Below are 20335 nucleotides of genomic sequence, written 5' to 3' on the forward strand. Positions count from 1 at the left end.
CCGATGTTGACTGTTGTCATTGTAAAATACAAACTCTTTTGGTCAGTGTAAGGACTCTGCTGCCCTGGGAGTCCCTGCCATTGTTGCCGTGTCCCCACGAGCCCTCACTGCCCCCAGCACTGTTCCCCCAAGAGCAACCGGCTCTCCCAGCACCCTGCAGCCAGGAAGGTTTATCAATAAATCCAGATTTTCTGCATGGTAGGACAGATCACTTGAGGGCACAGCACTAAACTGGCAGGGTAGGCTAGTTTTTAATGACTGAAACTTCTGAAGTGTGAGAGGATGCCGAGGCTAAGCACCCTTAGAAAATTTCAGATGGTGTCTAACAGGTAAAAAGAAATCGTTTGTCGTGGCTCTCATTTCTTCTTCTCAATTAGCACAGCAGCGAGGCTAATTTAGCTATAGAAGTTCATTCAAGTAGAGCAGCTGATTGCTGCACATCATTGTCCTTCCTTTCTTCAGAGCACAGTAGATCCCACATCTCAGAAAAAAAACGAGGTCACCGTAACACTTGCAGTATTTTATTATTACCGCAGGGTGGTAGTGAAGACCCTAGTGAAAATTAATCCTTGCTCAGTTGTGCTGAGGTTATGTTATTTGATATGGAGATCACACACGTTGTACCTCTGCATTGTGGGAACCCCCTCAGCCTCAATGTTTTGCAGTCGCTTACACTGACAGGGGTGAATTAAGGCCACTTCCTATAACACATTAACTCCTGTTATTATCGGTTTTATCCTTCACTGTTCACAATCTGCATTTAAGGAGTACAGTGGTCAGTTGCTTTACTTCCACCAAGTCCTTAGAGTGCAGCAGTTTCAAGAAGATACAGTTAAGTATCATTATGGCTTCTTCAAATTTAGTTTCCGTTAACCCATAATTTAGTAGGACAATAGCTCTGACTGATGCTTGAATGGCTAGATGGGGAGCCTCCTAATTACACATGAAAAATTCTCTTCACCTTTCAATTTATTTACTTTAATTCAACCTTGCTACTTCTTTTCCATAATCACCTAATATTTGTAATGCCACATTCACAGAACTGTTATTATTAATTTCTATAGTCTTTTGTCCCTTATTGCCTTATAAATTGCTTGATAACTTTATTACATATTTTAGCAGCACAATAATGATGTAAAACGTAGCTTTCAACTTACAAACCAACAAAGCTGTCTAAGGCTAACATTTGTGTAATGTATTTGTATCATGGAACAGGTAAATCAAAGCCTTATTAATCTATTTTAACAATTGTCTTTCACATAACAGTACTAAAAGCCAAAGTACAGAACGCTTCAGCTTCATATTGGAATGAATATGAAGATTCCAGTTTAAGCTTCTGTTTTAATTATTGAACAGCTCTCAAAATTAAATTACTGACCTTTGAAAATTTAGTGACCAAACAAGTGCTTGTCCTTAAGGCACATATTTAGAGCTTGCATTCCTCTTCCTGATGCTTTTAAACTCTGGTTAAATATGCCCAAGAATACTAAAAGTACAAAGAGAATGAGGTAAGAACAAAGATCCTATGGATGTGATGATGGTGGTGGTGGAGATGATGATGATATTGATAGCGTTGGCCTGTGGAGCAGAGAGCATGTACAGGGATCAAACTGTCTATTACTTATGCAAGAAATATTCCCGTAGACAATGGGGAGTGGGGGTTTCTGGCAGGAGACAAGGACTATCAGACATCTCTATGGGGTGCATCATACCCTAACAGCATCACACAGAGAACTTCTTCCTTTTGTACTCCTCTGGAGAAAATGTTTACATAGCTTAGAAGTAGCAAATATTTAATCTGTTTTCAACTTTCTTTACTGCAAGCCGCAGCAGCAGCAGACAAAACAGGATTTTGATGGTGTGTGATCAAACATTTCTCTGTAGACCCTTGGCAAAGGCACAATAAGTTACATTTCCAATAATTGTTGAAAAATGGGAAACTTTTCTGAAGACAAAATAAAGTTACTAAGGTACATGTCCCAAAACTAAAATTTTCCTCTCTAAATTAAATTAAAAGAATATTTGGATTGAATATTGCCAGCAGGGTGTAATTATTCTTACTGAGAACATACTAGTCTCTCTCCACAGGGTATTTGTGTGCACTGTTTCATAAGACTGAGAAACAATGGTGAAGAGATTAAACAGAAGACATCATTATTTTAGTCAATGCTAGTTAATATTGCAAAAATAATACTGATCTTAGTATTAAGTTCTCATTAGTGAAAGAACAATGAAGGAAGACTTATTCATTCGGACTATCACTTTTATCTGTATAATTACTTAACCCGTATAGCTCAAGTTTCTTGTATTAGACATTTATGAACATTAATTCCAAACAAAATGGGCATTAATTTTGTCACTGTTTGATTTTTGTTCTTCTGCCTAATCTCTTCCCATTAATCGCTCCTACAGTCAGTTAAACCAGTTGTGTCCGGCATTAAGTATCAATGAATTTTGATAAGCCTATATTAGAAGACATTACATAAGGACAATTATTGAAAGGATAAATATAAGCTGGACTTCAAGTAGCATAGTTTCATGAAGGGAGAGAACGAGATTAAAGACTTGGTTTTGCCAAAAACCTCTCATGCTTTTATCCCTCACACCTTTGCCCTCATCTGGGACCAGTGCTGTTTAATATCTTCATCAACAATATTGACAGCGAGATTGAGTTGCAGATGACACCAAGCTAAGTGATGCAGTTGTCACAGTGGAAGGACAGGATGTTGTCCAGGGGGACCTGGATGATGCTGTGGCTGATATTCCCATTAAATTATTATTCGTAATAGCATTCAGTGGTCTCCAGGACTGTACTTAATGCTATATAGACACCCACAAATAAAAAACCCCAAAACAATAGTCATGGTCAAAATGAATTTCTTTTTTATCCTCATTCCACATCTCCTGCATCCACGTCCTGCATCTCCTTCTAAGGTAGACTTAGGCAGATGTACTTTTGCTTTCTTAAATCTTTCAGCCACGATCAGATAACCTATCTGATAACCTAAACAATGAAAAGCTGGATTATACTGCTGGCTATTGTAGTCAGCACAGCAGAAACACAAAAAGAGGATCTCTGTACCCAAGGGTATCCTGGCATTCCTGGCAGTCCTGGGCACAATGGTATACCTGGTCGTGATGGACGAGACGGTTCAAAAGGCAACAAGGGAGATACAGGTACTATGTTCATAAAAAAATTATTTCATGTAACAAATGCAATGCTGTTAGTTCCTGAAGTGGTCTGTAGTCACTCTGCATTAATGGGATTATTCTGCCTAGCGTTTAGAAAACATTTCAGTCATTTGTCATTTACTTATTTGAATAAGGAAACATAAAGAAAGACCTAATAATGAAAGCATGATAGATAATACTATGGAGAGGTCACATCCATGGGATAAGAACGAAATAAGAAAGATTTTACCTTCTATTTTGTGAATATTTTCATGTCTATTTGAAAAATTTTAAAGCATGGAAACCTATTCTTACACCATTAAGATAGCAACTATAGTTCTGCAAAGAGCTTCAAGCTCAGTAAAAGACCACAAAAACTGATACCTTGTTTGGTGAAATAAGTGTGCAGCAGTAAGAAGATTTCTCTTTCTTATCTAAGTTTTACATTTGTAGGACTTGCTTCTGAGTGTGCCTACTTGCTGTAACTCAACAGTCATTAGAGGGAAGTTCAGGAATTACAACTATTAAACAACAGTTTAGAATTCATGTATGCTCTAACAGGCTGTAACAGAAATCTGTGTGTGTTAACTGAAAACACAGGTAATCTCATCATCCCATAGCCCTTTGAGCCTCAGGATAATGATAGCCCTTGCACCCATTCTCCAATATCAAGGCCAGGGTTACACAAGGCGATAAGTCTATGGGCATGTGTACATATAACATTTCATCTGAGATGTCACAACCCCAGCATGCAAAGCACAGGACAACTGCAAATTTGTTGCTTCTAATTTGTTAAAAAAATTATTGCCTGGGAAGATCATGGAACAGGTCCTCATAGACACTGTGCTAAAGCACATGAAGGACAGGGAGGTAAAAAAAAGAAAGCTGCCCAGAGAAGGACCTGGGGGTGTTGACTGACAGTCAACTGAACATGAGCCAGCAGTGTGCCCAGGTGGCCAAGAAGGCCAATGGCATCTTGGCTTGTATCAGAAACGGTGTGACCAGCAGGTCCAGGGAGGTTATCCTCCCTCTGTACTCGGCACTGGTGAGACCACTCCTGGAATATTGTGTTCAGTTCTGGGCCCCTCACCACAAGAAGGATGTTGAGGCTCTGGAGAGAGTCCAGAGAAGAGCAACGAAGCTGGTGAGGGGGCTGGAGAACAAGTCTTACAAGGATCGGCTGAGGGAGCTTTGAGAAGCCTTGAGAAGAGGAGGCTGAGGGGAAATCTCATTGCTTTCTACAACTACCTGAAAGGAGGTTGTAGAGAGGAGGGAGCTGGGCTTGTGTCGCAAGTGACAGGGGACAGGACAAGGAGGAATGGCCTCAAGCTCCACCAGGGGAGGTTCAGGCTGGACATCAGGAAAAACTTTTTCACAGAAAGGGTCATTGGGCACTGAAACAGGCTGCCCAGGGAGGTGGTAGAGTCACCATCCCTGGAGATATTTAAAAGACGGGTGGATGAGGTGCGGAGGGGCATAGTTTGGTGTTTGATAGGAATGGTTGGTCTCGATGATCTTGGAGGTATTTTCCAACCTAGTGATTCTGTGATCTCTTGGTCACCTGTGATGTTACTAGAAAAATCACTTCTATGATTGCTCTCTTTAGAGCAGTGGAAAGTCCGTGTCCTGCTGGAAACAGGGATCAAGAGCATGAATGCCTTCCTCAGATCTACAGGCAATATTATTCCACTGTAACGTTTCGTTACCATTGGCCAAACCCCTGTAGAAGTCTCTTCTGCAGACGGGTGTTCACCATTGTTCCACTACCAGACTTCCTGTGCCTGCAAAGCTTCTTGCTGTGGCTTCCTCACTCCTTTTGCTGCTGGTATCTTCCATTAGAAGGAGGTGACAACAGGACAAGAAGTTTCAAATTGGTGGTCCTGATCAGGGTATAGCTCCTCTACATATCTCAATAACCTAACTCTTTATGCCAAGGACTCCCTCTGTCTCAAAAAGCATGATCCTCAAACAGAATTTCTGTACTCTCTGTCAACCTCTCCATAAGATAGAAGTACCAGCAGTGGCACCCAACAGAAGTCAGGAATTGGACTACTTTTTACATTAGTGTTTAACTAGACTCAAAGAGGAAGGATTATAGAAGGATTTACCTATTTTTTTTAATCCTGATTTAATTGTTTAATGCAAATCTGTTTTTCTCTTCTGTACTAGGTGAAGCAGGACTTCCTGGCAGTCCAGGAAAAGATGGTGTAAATGGACAGAAGGGAGAACAAGGTCAGCAAAGAGTGTCAAATTTATTATTTGCATGTCAACTGTTGCACTTGTGTTTGTGAGCACTGGACGCGCTATATGTTCTAGCTGTAGTGAAATTACCTTATTAAAGATTGAAAAGACTTTTTTTCCAGAAGTCGTAGAGGCTGCACACATATGCTGACATTACAAGTGCAATTTCCCATCTCCAATTATCCTGCTGCCTCTGATGTCCTACAGCTTGTTCACTCAGCCTGTTATCCTGCCTTTCCCATCTCTGATTCTTTTGTCAGCAGCTGAGGAAGACACCACATCTGAAGGTACCGCAGGAAAGTAAGGCTCCTGTAGCTATGTCTGCAACTGCAGGGAAAGAAATTGTAGAATACACAGGTTATACATCTAAAAATATAGTAGATTCTGTATACTACATCTGTTTAGCCAACCTATGCTTATGCAACATGTGTCCTTTGTCAGACAGATGTACATGTGCAGAGTGACTCATGCGTAGTAGCAGGGAGTCCATCATTGAGCAAGTGGCATCACATAATTCTGCACAAAGTCAGTATCTCTGAGATGCTGGACTTGTGCATCTGTAGAATTATTGTATATATGTATACATCCAAAAGCATGGAAATCTGCCAAAGACAGTGTCCAGGTTCTCCAAAATCCTGAAGCTAACCCTGAAAAATAACACATGGTATATGCATTGGATGGAAGTAATTACAAGCTGCTCTGCAACCCTCATATTTTTTCTCCAGATTATTAGAAACAACCCCAGTCCTGGAAGAAGCATGAGACATGAGGTCACAAATTTTTAAAGTTACCCAAGCTACCTTGTCTTTCTCGCTCCTTGTCCTGATGGACCCACGCTGCTTCTCCCAAAGGTTCACCATACAATCTCATCTATTTGCAGTTCATTGTTGCTGTTAAACACTCTCAATTGTAAATTGAAAACAGTAAACTGCAAATAGAGTATTATTGCTAACATCAGAAGTCAGAGGCTCTTATGCAGAAATTATCAGCTTCTTTTCCTGATTGATGGAGTATATGATCATTATGGTATCTTTTATGTATCAACTGCTAACACGCCCTTCATATCTTGAGGCCTTCACATCATGAGGCTGCACAACACTTGTGCAGCAATCAGAGGATTTCCAAAGGCTTTGAGCTTCAGTTCAAGAGTGGATGAAGAATAAATGTAGCATGTGGTAGCAAATAACAAGGACAGAATGCCTTTAGTTGCGCTGCATCAGCAATCTAGGAAACCCAAGCATGTAGAAATTATAGAAACACACAGCAAACAAGTTCTGAGTATTGTACAAATAGAACCTTCCTCTGATTAAATTGTGAACCGTCTCCCCCACTTTATATATCAAAGGCTGAAAACAAGTGTCTGGATGGATGCTGTTTGTGCCCCCATGATGTGAGCCGTCCAGTGCTTTTTGTAGACAAATAACACCTTCCTTTGTTGGAGCTCATTATTGCTGCTCTCAGCAGGACACCTGTTTTCTAACACAACAGCAGGTTCTTCAGATGTTATCCTACACCTAAATCTACAAGAAATTGTATGTACAGTGAGCACAGTATGTACAGTGAAGACACATACCAACATAAGTATGTCTTCATGCTGACACTCATGTTGTGCCCTTCTAATCCAGTGGAAGATCACAAGAAAGTGGTTTTTTGTCTTTTTTTTTTTTTTTTTTCATTTAGGAGCCAATGGGACTGTTGAAGAAAAGGGGAACAAAGGAGATAAAGGAGAAAGAGGACCACCTGGGAAACTGGGACCAAAAGGAGTTATGGGGTCAGTGGGTTACAAAGGTCAGAAGGGAGAGCTGGGACTACAAGGACAAAGGGGGTTAAAAGGAGACATTGGGCCCATGGGTCCAAAAGGGACAAAGGGTGAAATCGGCCACCCTGGAAGAGTTGGTTTCCCGGGGCCAATTGGCCCAACCGGTAATACAGGTCCTAAAGGCAATACTGGAGATCTGGGGCCACCAGGTCATCCAGGAGTTCAGGGGGAAAGAGGCTTGAAAGGAGACAGAGGAGATAAGGGGAACATAGGTCCCCCAGGAGTCCAGCCAAGGAGTGCTTTCAGTGTTGGCCTGACAATTTTCACCAAATTTCCCCCTCCAAATCGCCCAATCAAGTTTGACAAGGTGCTTTATAATGGTCTGAATGACTACAACCCAGCTACTGGCAAATTCACCTGCAAATACCCCGGTGTTTACTATTTCACCTACCACATCACTGTCTACTCAAGGAATGTGCGAGTAGCTCTAGTTAAAAATGGCATCAAGATGCTGCACACAGTGGATCGGTACCAGAGTGGAGAGGACCAGGCTTCAGGAGCCACCATCCTTGAGCTACAGGGAGGAGATGAGGTGTGGCTGCAGGCTCACCAAGGAGAGACTTTCAATGGGCTGTTTGCAGATGCTGATGATGACACCACCTTCACTGGGTTCCTCCTGTTCAGCAACTCTGAGCCAACACAGCTGCTGCCATTGCCCACTGTGTAACTCCATGTTATTCATGGATGCTGTATGTATGTGTCCATTGGTCTTCCTTAATAAAGTTTTCATCTGCTGGCCAACTTCTACCAGAGTCAGTGGAGAGCAGAAACCAGGAAGGTATGCTGAGGGCTGAGAGGGAGATGTAAGACTGCAAGACAGGTTGGGACCAACTAGATATATCCCTAAATGTTGAGTAAAATTTGATTTTGATTGCTGAAGTCATCACAGTGGGAAGGCACAGAATCACACTACTTGTATCTGTAGGAAATGAGGCCTCCTTATGCACACAGCAGCTCATCGCACAACTTATTGTGCTGAAGTTTTCATGACCAGCTGCTAAACCACAGCTCAGGATTCAGACCTGTACGTGGAAGAGTTTGAATTAGAATCACAGAATTATAGAATAGTTTGAGTTGGAAGGTACCTTAAAGATCATCCAGCTCCAACCCCCCTGCCATGGGTAGGGACACCTCCCACTAGAACAGGCTAACCAAGGCCCCATCTAACCTGGCCTTGAACACCTCCAGGGATGGGGCAGCCACAGCTTCCCTGGGCAACCTGTGCCAGCGCCTCCCCACTCTCCTGATGAAGAAATTCTTCCTTACGTCTAGCCTTCTTGTCCCAGTTACAAGATACCAAGTGTAAATTAAATTTCCAGAGGGCAGACTTTGATCTCTTCAGAAGGCTGGTTGGTGAAGTCTCATGGGAGACAGTACTCAAGGGCAAGGGAGCCCAGGAGGGCTGGGAGCTCTTCAAAAGGGTGGTCCTAGCAGCTCAAGAGAAAGCCATCCCCGTGGTCCGGAAAAAAAGCCGGCAGGGGAGAAAGCCAGCTTGGTTGAATAGAGAGATCTTGAGTGATATCAAGAAGAAGAGAAATGTTTATGGGCTCTGGAAGAAGGGACAGGCCTCTGGGGTGGACTACAGGAGGGAAGTGAGATTGTGTAGGGAAAAAATCAGGAGGGCTAAGGCTCAGCTAGAAATTGGATTGGCCAAGTCAGTGACAGATAACAAAAAATCTTTCTACAAATATATAAATAATAAAAGGCGGACTAGGGAGACCATACAGTCCCTATTCTTTAAATTGTCCACTCCTGTCCGCTTTGCCTATTTTTTAACTCAAAAAGTTCCCAACGTGCACAAACCATTTTTATAGCTGCAGCTGCAGTACAGTTCATTTCAAGCTAGACTCTGCACAATAGAGGACAACTCTGTGGTATGGGGCTTGTTGTTCAGCCTGGAGAAGAGAAGGCTCTGAGGAGACCTTCTAGTGACCTTCCTGTATCTGAAGTGGCCACAAGAAAGTTAGGGAGGAAGTTTTTACAAATCATAGAATCATAAAATAACCAGGTTGGAAGAGACCCACCAGATCATCGAGTCCAACCATTCCCATCAATCACTAAACCATGCCCCTCAGCACCTCGTCCACCCATGCCTTAAACACCTCCAGGGAAGGTGAATCAACCACCTCCCTGGGCAGCCTGTTCCAGTGCCCAATGACCCTTTCTGTGAAAAATTTTTTCCTGATGTCCAGCCTAAACCTCCCCTGGGGGAGCTTGAGGCCATTCCCTCTCGTCCTGTCCCCTGTCACTTGGGAGAAGAGGCCAGCACCATCCTCTCTACAACCTCCTTTCAGGTAGTTGTAGAGAGCAATGAGGTCTCCCCTCAGCCTCCTCCAGGCTAAACACCCCCAGCTCTCTCAGCCGCTCCTCATAAGGCCTGTTCTCCAGCCCCTTCACCAGCTTCCTTGCTCTTCTCTGGACAAAGGCACGTAGTGATAAGGCGAGGGGTAATGACTTTAAATTGGAGAGGACGATTTAGACTGGACATAAGGAAGAAACTCTTCACGCTGGGGGTGGTGAGGCACGGGCACAGGCTGCCCAGGGAAGCTGTGGCTGCCCCATCCCTGGATGTGTCCAAGGCCGGGGTGGACGGGGCTGTGAGCAGCCTAGTTGCTGGGAGGTGCCCGTGGCAGGGAGCTGAACTGGATGGGCTCTGAGCTCCCTTCCAGCCCGAACCGCTCGGCCACAGCTCGGCCCGAAGCCCCTTTAAGCGGCCCCGGGCTCCCGGCAGCCCCGCCCCGGAACGGCCCGCGCGGGGCCGACCCCGGCAGCTCCGCCTCTTCCCCGCGGGGCCGCGATGCTGGGCGGGTGGCAGCGCGCGCTGGGCCGGGCGCTGCGGGGCCGCGCCGGCAGCTCCGCCTGGAGCCCCGTGGGCGCCGCCTTCGACGCGCGGCAATGGCCGCGGCCGGGGGGGGCGGGCACGGTGAGCGCGAGGGTCGGTGCTCGCGTTAGCGACAGCGAGAAGGAGTTCGCCTGCCGCAGGGGGCACCGAGCTGGGCGGTGCGGTTGTCGCAGTGGAAGGACGGGGTGTCATCTAGGGGGACCTGGGCGGGCTGGGAAAGTGGGGGTGTGAAAACCTCATCAGGTTCAACGAGGCCAAGTGCAGGGTCCTACACCTGGGTCAGGGCAAGCCGCGATTTCAGGACGGGATGGGGGATGATGTGATTAATCGGCCCTGCAGAGAAGGACTTGGGGGTGAAGGTTGATGGGAAGCTCAACGTGAGCCAGTAATGTGCGCTCGTAGCCCACAAGGCCAACCATATCCTGGGCTCCATCAAAGGGGGCGTGGCCAGCAGGTCAAGGGAGGTGATTCTGCCCCTCTATTCCTCTCTTGTGAGATCTTGCCTGGAATATTGTGTCCAGTTCTGGAATCCTTAACACAAGAAGGATATGGAGCTGTTGGAATGGGTTTAGAGGAGGCTACAGGGATGATCAGAACACTCTAGCACTTCTGATATGAGGACAGGCTGAGAGAGTTGGGCTTGTTCAGCCTGGAGAAGACTCTGGGGGGCTGTATAGCAATCTTCCAGTACCTGAAGGGGTCTACAAGAAAACTGAGGAGGAACTTTTTACAGGGGCATGTAGTGATAGGCCAAGGGGGAATGGCTTTAAATTGGAAGATGGAAGACTTAGACTAGACATCGGGAAGAAATTCTTCATGATGGAGGTGGTGAGGCAGTGGAACAGATTGCCCAGGAAAGTTGTGGATGCCCCATCCCTGGAGGTGTTCAAGACCAGGTTGGCTGAGGCATTGAACAACCTGACCTAGTGGGAAGCGTCCCTGCCCATGGCAGGGAGGTTGGAATTGGATGATGTTTGAGGTCTGCTGCGGCTCAAGTTGTTCTATCATTCTAAATTGCGGTGGCGGGGACAGCCAGGCCATTACCAGTGGGTTGGGCGGTTACATCTTTGTAAAGGTTTGGTTTGGTTGTAAGCAAACATTCTGTCTTCCAGATGCTCAAGGCCTTGAAAATCACAGGCCTTGTTTGTTGAAACGTTTATCTAGAGCCACATGTAGAGACCATGTGTATACATAGGCATTACCTTTCCCACTCCCAGCCCTTACCTGACTGTGTCTTTTTTTAATCTGCCCATGTGCAGCATGATCAGTTAGACTGCTAACATCCGTGTGTGTGGAAATCATCCTTGACATTCAGTTGCATGTAGCAAAAAAGCATTTAGTTTGCTGAGTTGGTAGCACTTGTATTTCTTTAGTGTGAGTCAGGTAGGTTTGTTCATGTGAGCCCTGGGAATCTAAACAAGTTCCTGGACAGTGTAAGATGTGTATTTTCAGTGGCACTGTGTGCATAGTAATTCACACCTTTAAAAACCAGGTGTTAGTCCTCTGGGACGTTGCAGGACACTGGCTTAGGATCTGAATGAGGACGCAGTCTTGAGTCTCATGTACAGCAAGCACTATTGAAGGGTGATACGATACATGTGTATTTATGTTTGTGTGCATGGATTTATATGTGTTTGTATGTATAAAATTACCCTGCCCAAGACAGTGTGTTTACACTGCCCTGTTGGACAGGGCCAAGCTTGGTAAGTACTTCAGGAATAAAAGTATTCATGCCATAAAATTTTTGGGTTGTTGCAGATCGTTCCTTTGAGATCTTGTTCCAGTATTTAGGCCCCATTTAGTGAGTCTGAGCACTGTCCTATTGCCTGCAATCTATTGATATCTAGAGCTGCTGGCTGACTCATTCACTGTTTTGACACTGCTGCTTAGTCTTCATGTTCTCTTTTGCTTCAGAGGGGTGATTTTCCTGCATTGCAGAATGTAAATGGACTTCCTAGGATTTGTCTGGTGTCCATGCTTTGGAAGCGAGATAAAAAGTGCTTTGAGAAAAGGATGGCATAGGAGCTTATGGGATGAAAGAGGAGAATTTGTGATGATTTGCTACTAAATTCTTAAGATTTGCTGAGATCAATTCTGACTAAAAGAACATCAATGAGGTTTTGCTCTGGGAAATTGTTTTTGCCAGGGATGTCAGTGTCTGATTTTGTGACTCTTCTCATTGCAAAAGACACTTGTGGAAATGTTTTAGGGAAGTGACACGATATGCTAGCGAGGGTCATTCTGGCAAAATTTTGTGGTGATAATTCCTGAAACAAAGGGGCAAAAATTAAGGTGAGTAATAGTCATGTGTTTTCATTTTGTTTTGTACGCTAGGGTCTGTTTGGCGTTCCGGAACTGAGCTGTCCAGAAGGATTTCAAGAGGCACAGGACAAGGCACTGCAAGAATCGGAACAGCTAGTCCAGAAGGCATGTTCAACACCACCTGGACCAGAGACAGTAATGATCTTTGATCAGCTTTCAGATGCCTTGTGCAGAGTAGCAGACTTGGTAATCTACGACTTTTATTATTATTTGAAGCAATTTATTTTAAACTGACCAACTTAATAAGCTTACACCGTGTTCTTCCATTTTATAGTTTTCTGCAGTGTGGTAAATAGCAGATCAACTCTGTGAAACTGTGTTAAGACAGAAAATTAACTTGATTGAAAGTTAATTACAGAGGCTTTTACCAAAGGATAAGTAACTACAAATCACAGAATCCTGTCAAACTGTCCAGTTAAAATTAAGGCAGATTGTAAAGATACTGTGAAGGCCACAACAAGAAAAATAACAGTGAAATCATTATTGTATTTCTGCTGTAATGTTAATGCATAAGTTTTACAGTCTCATGTTATGGAAAACAAGGGATTGCTCTCAAAGTTAAAGTTGGGGATGCAAGGCACATGTTTTTAAGCTATGAAGGTTTGTAGGTGAAGGTCCATAAAGAACTTGCAGATTAAAAGCAGCAGATGAAACTAAATGGTATTGCTTTTTATTGACACAAGAACAAAATGCAAGTATTTCCTAGATTTCGAACTCTGTAGTCCACAGTCTACTTTATCTGATATTCTGTATCACAAAATGTTAAGTTTAAGGGAGCACTTTATATTGCTCTCTAGAAACTGTTTGCCCAAAGTATATCTTTTATCAAAGCATCACTTTTGATTTGAAGGAAGCAGACTGAATGTTCATACCAAAATAAGTTGTTAATGACTACATCACTGTGTTTTTTCACTTTGGTGTTCACATTTGAATTTCTCTGCCTGTTTGCAGTTCTCAAATCTTGTTTCTTAGTATTTTCTAGATTCAAGACATCTTTTGTGCTAGGCACTTTTTCCTTCTGAAAATACTTACATGCTCTGTCAAGTCACTAATTCTCCTTTTGTCTGTTATATTTTATGTAGACTCTGTCCAGTTCCTCTTACTCAATCAATATCTAACTAAAACACTAATGTCGGAATTCAGTGGTCATAGATTTATACCAGTTTGCCAAGTTAAAATTCCATCCTAAATACTACTTTCAGGTTTGCATGTTCAAAGATCCTGAGGCTGCAGAGCTCTTTCTAGAAGCGATTTGGTGATCGTTACCTATTGGCAAGAATTTTGAGATCTACCCTTCAGTATCTAGTCTGTCAATATTATATGGAATTTTAAACAGGGATACTAAGAAGTAAAAATCGTAGATGTGTAACGTTTGTAAGATTGCCTTTTCAATCAAACTGCAGTCACACTGTTAGAGTCAAGCTTGTTTCATGTACTTTTGGTAAAATCATGCTCAATGTCTTCAATGTATTTCTAATTAAATTTTAATTAAATATATTCCTAATTTTTAATTCTTTATCATTTCAATGCCAGAACCTCCCTGAATTCATGTTGGTAGTCGTGGAAGCCCCTAGTTCCCCAGCCCCCTTTTAGTATCTTTCTAGCCTTCTGAACTCCTTTAAGTATTTGGACACTTACTGAAAATTAGTAAGTGAAATAAAACCCCTGTTCTGAATCCAAGAGAGCTTTTAGGTTTTCTTTTTAAATATATTTCTTCATACTAGATAATGGTGTCAAAGCAGAACTTGATGTTTTCTGCACAAGGGTAAAAAATGTGTGAAAAAAACCCCTCTACACGCATTTGGTGGTATTTTCTTCTTAATTATGAATTTTGGTTTTAAAATCTTTCATAATGACGTTTAAAGACATTGCAGTAACAGTATGTTGTAAGGATTGTTAAGATACACACCATACTAAAAATGTTTGAAAGAAGCGTATGTATTGAAGATATTTTTTGGAAAGAAATGTTCACTGTCTGTTTTAATAGTTATCAACACAGTTTTCCAATAAGCTTTATTTTTTTTTTTGTTAGAAAAAATGGCAAATTCTGCAAATAGATTCCACACACACCTGTAGAAATAAATGTTAATGTAAATGGAACTACTTGAGTGCAACTTTGTTTATAATGAAAGGGGTTTTTTTTGTCTTTTTGCCTAACTATTTTCTTCTAACATGTCAGGCTGATTTCGTGAAAATTGCTCATCCTGACTTTGCATTCAGGGAGGCCGCTGAAGAAGCTTGCAGGAATATTGGTACCGTGGTAGAGAAGTATGTTGTTGTCTTTTCTTTTTTTCTTTTTTTTTTTTTTTTTTTTACTGTATCTGTATGTGTCGCTAAAAATTACTGTGATCATTTATAAAAACAGTAATCAAAAGAAAAGCATGTAGGAAGGATTTGCACATGAGAACAAAGTATCAATCTTGCTGTTACAGATATTTAAATATTTAACTTTCTACAGTATCTCATGAGAGGTGTTTTTATTTTAGTTGGTTCAGAATAGTTTTTGAGTTATCAACTAATTCCCTGACTCTGAAAGCCAGCAAGGACTAAAAACTATGTTTTTCTAGGACTTGTGACAGTTAACTAGCTGTTATAAAGCATATGTACAAAATGATGATTTGTTTTTAAGATTTAAACTATCATATTTCAGAACACTTTTTCTCCTGGTTTGTTGACCCCTTGAATTCCAGCCAGTAAGTGGGATATGTGAGAGAGGACAGGACAGTTCCCATTTAAAATAAATGTTTGAGGATGTGTCTGTCTAGGGTTACGATACATGCCTGGTCTACCTTGGCAAGCATGTGCTTTATTTAAAATCCATTTCATAGAACATTTTTTTAAATCATAAAACCTAAATCCCAAAATATTCCTCTGGTCCTTGACAACAGTGGATTGATTTGATTCTCTTCTGCTCTGGATGCTGAGAATGTGGAAAGGGATGATCTTTAATCTCCAAACACAGTGATCTTTTCTTCTTGTGACATTCTGGAGTAGCTTTCTTAAGTGGAGGCTTTACCCAGCAGTACTGTGAAGGTGACCCAGAGTCTGCTGCTTCCTTCAGGGTTCCTGGTTAGCAGAGGCGGTGACTGGTTGACCTGTTGACCCACAGTAAGTTGCAGAGGCAGTGAAGTATTCATCCAGAAGTATTTTCCTATTTGGATAGAGACACAAGACCTGTTCCATGCTAATTTGTCCACGCATCTCTGTATAAAAATTTTGTCATTTTTAAATGTGGTTGTGAACCAGAAAGCATTTTGAAAATGCAGTCCTTGTTTTTCAAAGTTGTTTCAGTAAGCATTAAGCTCTGCCTTTGAATAAGAAGCTGAAATGTTATTATTTGTTATTAATGTGTGATTCTTCTACTCTGTCTTTCCAGATTGAATACAGATGTTGATCTGTGCCAGAGTTTGAGACGTCTGCTAGCTGATGAAGTTGTTATGAGTTCCCTAGATCCAGAAACCAGGTACTTAATTAATGCTTATAGATTTAGATTTTTAGATAGTATATATAATAGTATATATAATTCCTTATTTTGCTTATATTTTGTGTTTTGTTAAATTAATTACTACAACTGGAAAACATACCGTATCTCTGTTACTAATTTATTAGCCGTTACTAAATTACCTGCAGAGGAGTTAGGAAGTTTGTAGTTCTGTGGTCTTGGAGAATGTCTCTGTGACTACGGCGCAAGATATATTTAAGCTGATATTTAAGCTGGATAACTGAGATCTGCAAAAACAAAAAAAAAGGAAAACTTGGTATTTTCTTTGATAACAGCATTTTGATTAAAATCATGTGCTGTGCTGTTATATATCAGTGTTTTTAGCAATAAATGTAGGGAGCAGACTATATAACTTGATTTCAGTTTATAGAAACATCTTTCAAATTCAGATTAACAGTGTATATATTTAAAGCTTACTTTATGATTGCTGTAGAATGTTTTATTAGCTGAATTCAATTATAGTTTTGAATTATTTCTTTGCTTACATGGTTAGACAAGCTTAATGTTTGAGTAAGTTACTTCCTTCTTCCTTCTTTCCTGACAATCAAGAATGTTAGATTTGAAGAGATCTTTCTCTAATCTGTTAGAATAAAGGAAGTGTCGAACTAAGATGGTAATTTGCACAAATTGGTTAAACATATGGGTTAATGTAGTGGAATTATTTTGAAAGATATTTTCAATGCAGATGACTAAAATAATTGCAAAGAAAAAACCCAGTTTTCACTGAGTAAACTGTTAAGGATCTAAACCATAGGAAGTCTATGTCCTTAATAACAATACTAATAGAACAGTTGTTACTCTCTGTAAAAGACTTCAAACCTAAATTGCTACTGTGGCCAAAATCTGTTAAGAAATTGTGCTTGTTATCAGATGAGGCTGTTTTAACGGGGATTTACTGTATTTTTAGGCGAGTGGCAGAACTTTTTATGTTTGATTTTGAGATCAGTGGCATTCATTTGGATGAAGAAAAGGTAATTTTTGGCTACACTCTGTGAACAGAAATTTGCCTGAATATTGAAGACCAGATAATGAAATGTGGGATGTGTGGTTCTGGGCCAGTTTGTCCTCCAAGATTCCCAATGTCTTCTGTGTTGCTGTTAGTTGCTGTTTTTCCCAGTTTGACCCTTGTCATTCCTTTGTCTCTTATGAAGAGCTGTAAGCAAGACCTGGGATCTTGCTTCCTTTGATTGGTGTCTGCATCAGATATTTTAAATAAATGCTTAGTTGTCTCAGCAAGCTGCAGAAGGGAAAGGCAGCATCCTGTGCACTGTGATGACAGGTTAATCAAGTAGAGTCGCTTAGAAGTGATCAGGTGCGTGTCCAGGTTTCTCCTTTGATGTTCACATAGCCAGAAGTTGTAGATTTTGTGCACAACTGAATGTCTGGGCATGGTCTCATTGCATCTCTGGAGCGTTTACATGCTTGTGCAATAATTAGTGATAGATGTACCTAAACTATCGGCTTTTGAGGTATGGATGCTCTCTTAAATGTCTGTTCATAGCTAATGTCCTGGTATAAAGTTAGTACCATGTTTCTTTGAGTCATACTCTCCAAGAAGTTCTGTACGAAGGCTCTTTTACCAGATTTATGTTGTAAATTTACTCTGAAGGTTATGGTTGTGATTTTTTTTTGTAACCTGGAAAATGCTTCTAGAACATATTTTTACAAATACTTTGTACAAAGAACAGCTCTGAAACTTGGATTTGGGGTTTTATTTCTGATTTGACCATTGATCTTACGGTGCTTCATCCTGTTTCAATTACAATTTCACTTGCCCCTTATTTTTGTATGTTTTCCTCTTCCTCCCCTGCCTATTCCACTTTTCCATTGGTTTCTGCTCAGTGGTTCATTTCAATTCTTATTTCAGACTTTAGAAATCCTTCACTATCATCAGTTGAAATTTACTTCTGCTGCAAAGAATTTCTGCTTTTTAAAATAAAACTCAAAAGATGCGTTTTAAAAAAATAAGGGTGGAATGGGAGGACAGCGATCTGCAGGTTTTGTTGTTCTTTGGACTTTATAAGTATGTTGTATCTGTACTCTTGGCCTTTTATTTTAAGCTATGAACCCACAGGCAATGGAGAGCATACTCTCAGGTTCACTGAAGTAAAACCTAAAATAGCATTAAATGTGGGAAGTATTATGATGATGGTGATAAAACCGTACATCACAAACTCCTCAGGAAAGCATAAATTCCTTGCTATCTTCATAAAATAGTGAAATACAAACAATAACAAGAGAACTGCAATTCTGTCTCTTTCAGGATGCTAGTAGGATTTATCCATCTAGATGCTTCTTTTGTTCTCGCCTTGGTGTTTTACATAGCAATCATATTAGACAATTTTAAAAATGCTTTTCAAGCGGCTAGCAAAGCTTATGTAAATTCTACTTTAACTCCACTGTACGTTTTCTCACTGCAGAAATAGCCATTTTCTTTCAAATTTAAATCCTTTATGAAGTTACAGATCTTTATGAGCATCTGATCTTGTTGACTTCAGCCCTACATTAGGGTTTGGTTGGTGCTGTAGGTCTAATTTTAAACGTTGTATTTGCTGCTTGAATTCTGGGAAAGCCCTTTAGCCTTTAGAAACTTTTGAGTTCTGGTTGTACTATGTCTGAATATTATGTATTTTGCTCTTTATTTTTCTTGCAGCGTAAGAAGGCAGTCAACCTCAATGTCAGAATATTGGATTTATGTAATGAATTTCTGACAGGAACTCACCTTCCAAACAAGATCGACAAACATGTTTTGCCAGAGCATATTCGGTATAATTTTGCAGCTGAAGGCAATTACTTGCAAGTTGCTGGTCTGCATGCTGATTGTCCTGATGATCTGGTGTGTATTTCCGCAATTTTGCTTTGTCATGCTCTACAGCAAAAATGCATATTGGGTATTTTAATTGTTATTGATGCAAAGGCATGTAATTTATGATTATGATGTTATGACTAACAAGGAAGAACTGTTTTGCAACAATAATGAATAGCAGCCTTGGCTGTAGCAGCTATGAAATAATGGAAGTGAAGATCTTGAATGGACTGAGGAAGAAGAGAATTTCAGGCAAGCAGGCTTCAGCTTATTCAGCAAACTGGGAGATGGGATCCTATGGGGTGAAGCTCCGAAGGGTGTAAAGTTGCTCAAGAAAGCTGACACTTCTTTAAGTATCTTCCAAGCACAGGAGGAGTTTAAGATACTCAGTAGCAGTGCATTCTGGTACTTAGAAACCCAAGCAGACATCATCAGAAGCCAGGCTTGGCAAGCAGGGAACTCATGACAAAGCTTCATCTCCAAAAGGCAGCAGACAGGAGATGGAAGCAGGTAGAAGATACAAGAGAGGAATTCAGAAACATCTGTACATGCAGGGATGACATCAGGAAGGCTGAAGCTCAGCTGCAGTTGAGGCTTGTGAGGGACATCAAAAGCAACAAGAAGAGCACCTGTTGCTGCATTAGTACTTAAAAGGCTGAACAGGGAAAAGGTGGGCTCAGTGCTGAGTAAAGTGGGTGACTTAGTGGCAGCAGACACAAGTGAGGCTGAGATGCCGATTGCTTTCTTTGCCTCAGTGTTCACCAGTGAGTTCTCCCAGCCCCCTGTGCTTAGTGAAAGGGTTCAAAGAAAAGAACAGCCAGCAGCAGATGAGAATCCACTTTTAGATCACTTGATAAAACTCAACCTGTGCAAGTGCCTTGGAACGTGGTGGACTGCATCCCAGGCTACAGAGAGAACTGGCTATTGCCCTTGAAAGGGTTGCTGTCTTTGGTAGGCTATGAAGATCAGGGAATAATCCCGGTGGCTGGTGGAAATAATGCATTCCAACTTCAGAAAGGCCCCAAACCCCCAAACTGGGGAACTACAGGCAACTTAGCTTCACTTTGATCCCTAAGAAGGTTAACGGAACAATCAAAGTTAGGAGATTCCAGTCTGGATTAGTGGACAACCTGATAGGTAAAAAGCTCTCATTTCATGATCAGACCCAGAGAGCAGTGATTGCTCTACTGAAGGAAGGTTGGTACTGAGAGAAGTGTTGCAGAGGTCTATCCTGGGACCTCTCCTGTTTAACATCTTTATCTGTGACGTAGAGGAGGTGGTGGAGTTCTTGTCTACCAGATTTGCAGGTGATGCAAATTGAGAGGAACAGTCAGTACACAGGGTAGGGCTGACATTTAGACTGGCCTAAAATCTGAGGGAGTGGTCCAATGAGAACCTTTTGTAATCAAGAAGGACAAATGCGAAGACCTGCAACTGGAAAGCGAGAATTCCTGGCAGTAATACAGGCTGGGACTGCTTGACTGGGTCCAGTCTGTGGGAAAATTGAGCCAACACTGACCCTGGTAACAAAGCAGGTCAACGGCATCCTAAACTACATGAACAGGGGGAGAGCCACAGGGGGAGAGCCACAGGCTGAGGGAAAAGATTATAGCCCTTTATTCGTCATTCTTT

General features: G+C 41.7%; 2 protein-coding genes across 6 annotated transcripts in view; both read left to right on the plus strand.

Annotated features, from left to right (window-relative positions):
• The first annotated feature begins 166 nt into the window (after positions 1 to 166).
• LOC138735320 (complement C1q and tumor necrosis factor-related protein 9A-like) lies at positions 167 to 7964 on the plus strand. 5 transcript variants are annotated; one of them, XM_069883231.1, is made up of 5 exons: positions 169 to 831; positions 1267 to 1508; positions 2978 to 3177; positions 5341 to 5403; positions 7093 to 7964. In XM_069883231.1, the coding sequence occupies exons 3-5, from the start codon at positions 3012 to 3014 to the stop codon at positions 7896 to 7898; spliced, it is 1035 nt and encodes a 344-aa protein (XP_069739332.1). In that variant the 5' UTR covers positions 169 to 831; positions 1267 to 1508; positions 2978 to 3011; the 3' UTR covers positions 7899 to 7964. The 5 variants fall into 5 exon arrangements, with proteins under 5 accessions (XP_069739335.1, XP_069739332.1, XP_069739333.1 ...); XM_069883232.1 differs by having other exon boundaries at positions 1357 to 1508; XM_069883233.1 differs by having other exon boundaries at positions 792 to 831; positions 1419 to 1508.
• A 2025-nt stretch (positions 7965 to 9989) lies between these two features.
• Positions 9990 to 20335, plus strand: part of MIPEP (mitochondrial intermediate peptidase) — a 66218-nt gene continuing 55872 nt past the window's right edge. Inside the window, exons 1-6 of the mRNA XM_069883182.1 lie at positions 9990 to 10154; positions 12408 to 12581; positions 14575 to 14663; positions 15772 to 15858; positions 16805 to 16868; positions 18551 to 18733. Coding sequence (XP_069739283.1) covers positions 10029 to 10154; positions 12408 to 12581; positions 14575 to 14663; positions 15772 to 15858; positions 16805 to 16868; positions 18551 to 18733 — 723 coding nt within the window. The 5' untranslated portion in view covers positions 9990 to 10028. The remainder of the gene's footprint in view (positions 10155 to 12407; positions 12582 to 14574; positions 14664 to 15771; positions 15859 to 16804; positions 16869 to 18550; positions 18734 to 20335) is intronic.

This window comes from Phaenicophaeus curvirostris, chromosome 1 (assembly GCF_032191515.1).
Source record: "Phaenicophaeus curvirostris isolate KB17595 chromosome 1, BPBGC_Pcur_1.0, whole genome shotgun sequence".
Lineage (NCBI taxonomy): Eukaryota > Metazoa > Chordata > Aves > Cuculiformes > Cuculidae > Phaenicophaeus > Phaenicophaeus curvirostris.

What these genes read in the sequence shown, in the direction of transcription:
- LOC138735320 (XM_069883234.1), top strand. Translation starts at nt 3,012, where the DNA reads ATGAAAAGCTGGATTATACTGCTGGCTATTGTAGTCAGCACAGCAGAA. An exon ending in AGGCAACAAGGGAGATACAG is followed by an intron (nt 3,178 to 5,340) that starts GTACTATGTTCA and finishes CTTCTGTACTAG; the next exon opens with GTGAAGCAGGACTTCCTGGC. An exon ending in TGGACAGAAGGGAGAACAAG is followed by an intron (nt 5,404 to 7,092) that starts GTCAGCAAAGAG and finishes TTTTTCATTTAG; the next exon opens with GAGCCAATGGGACTGTTGAA.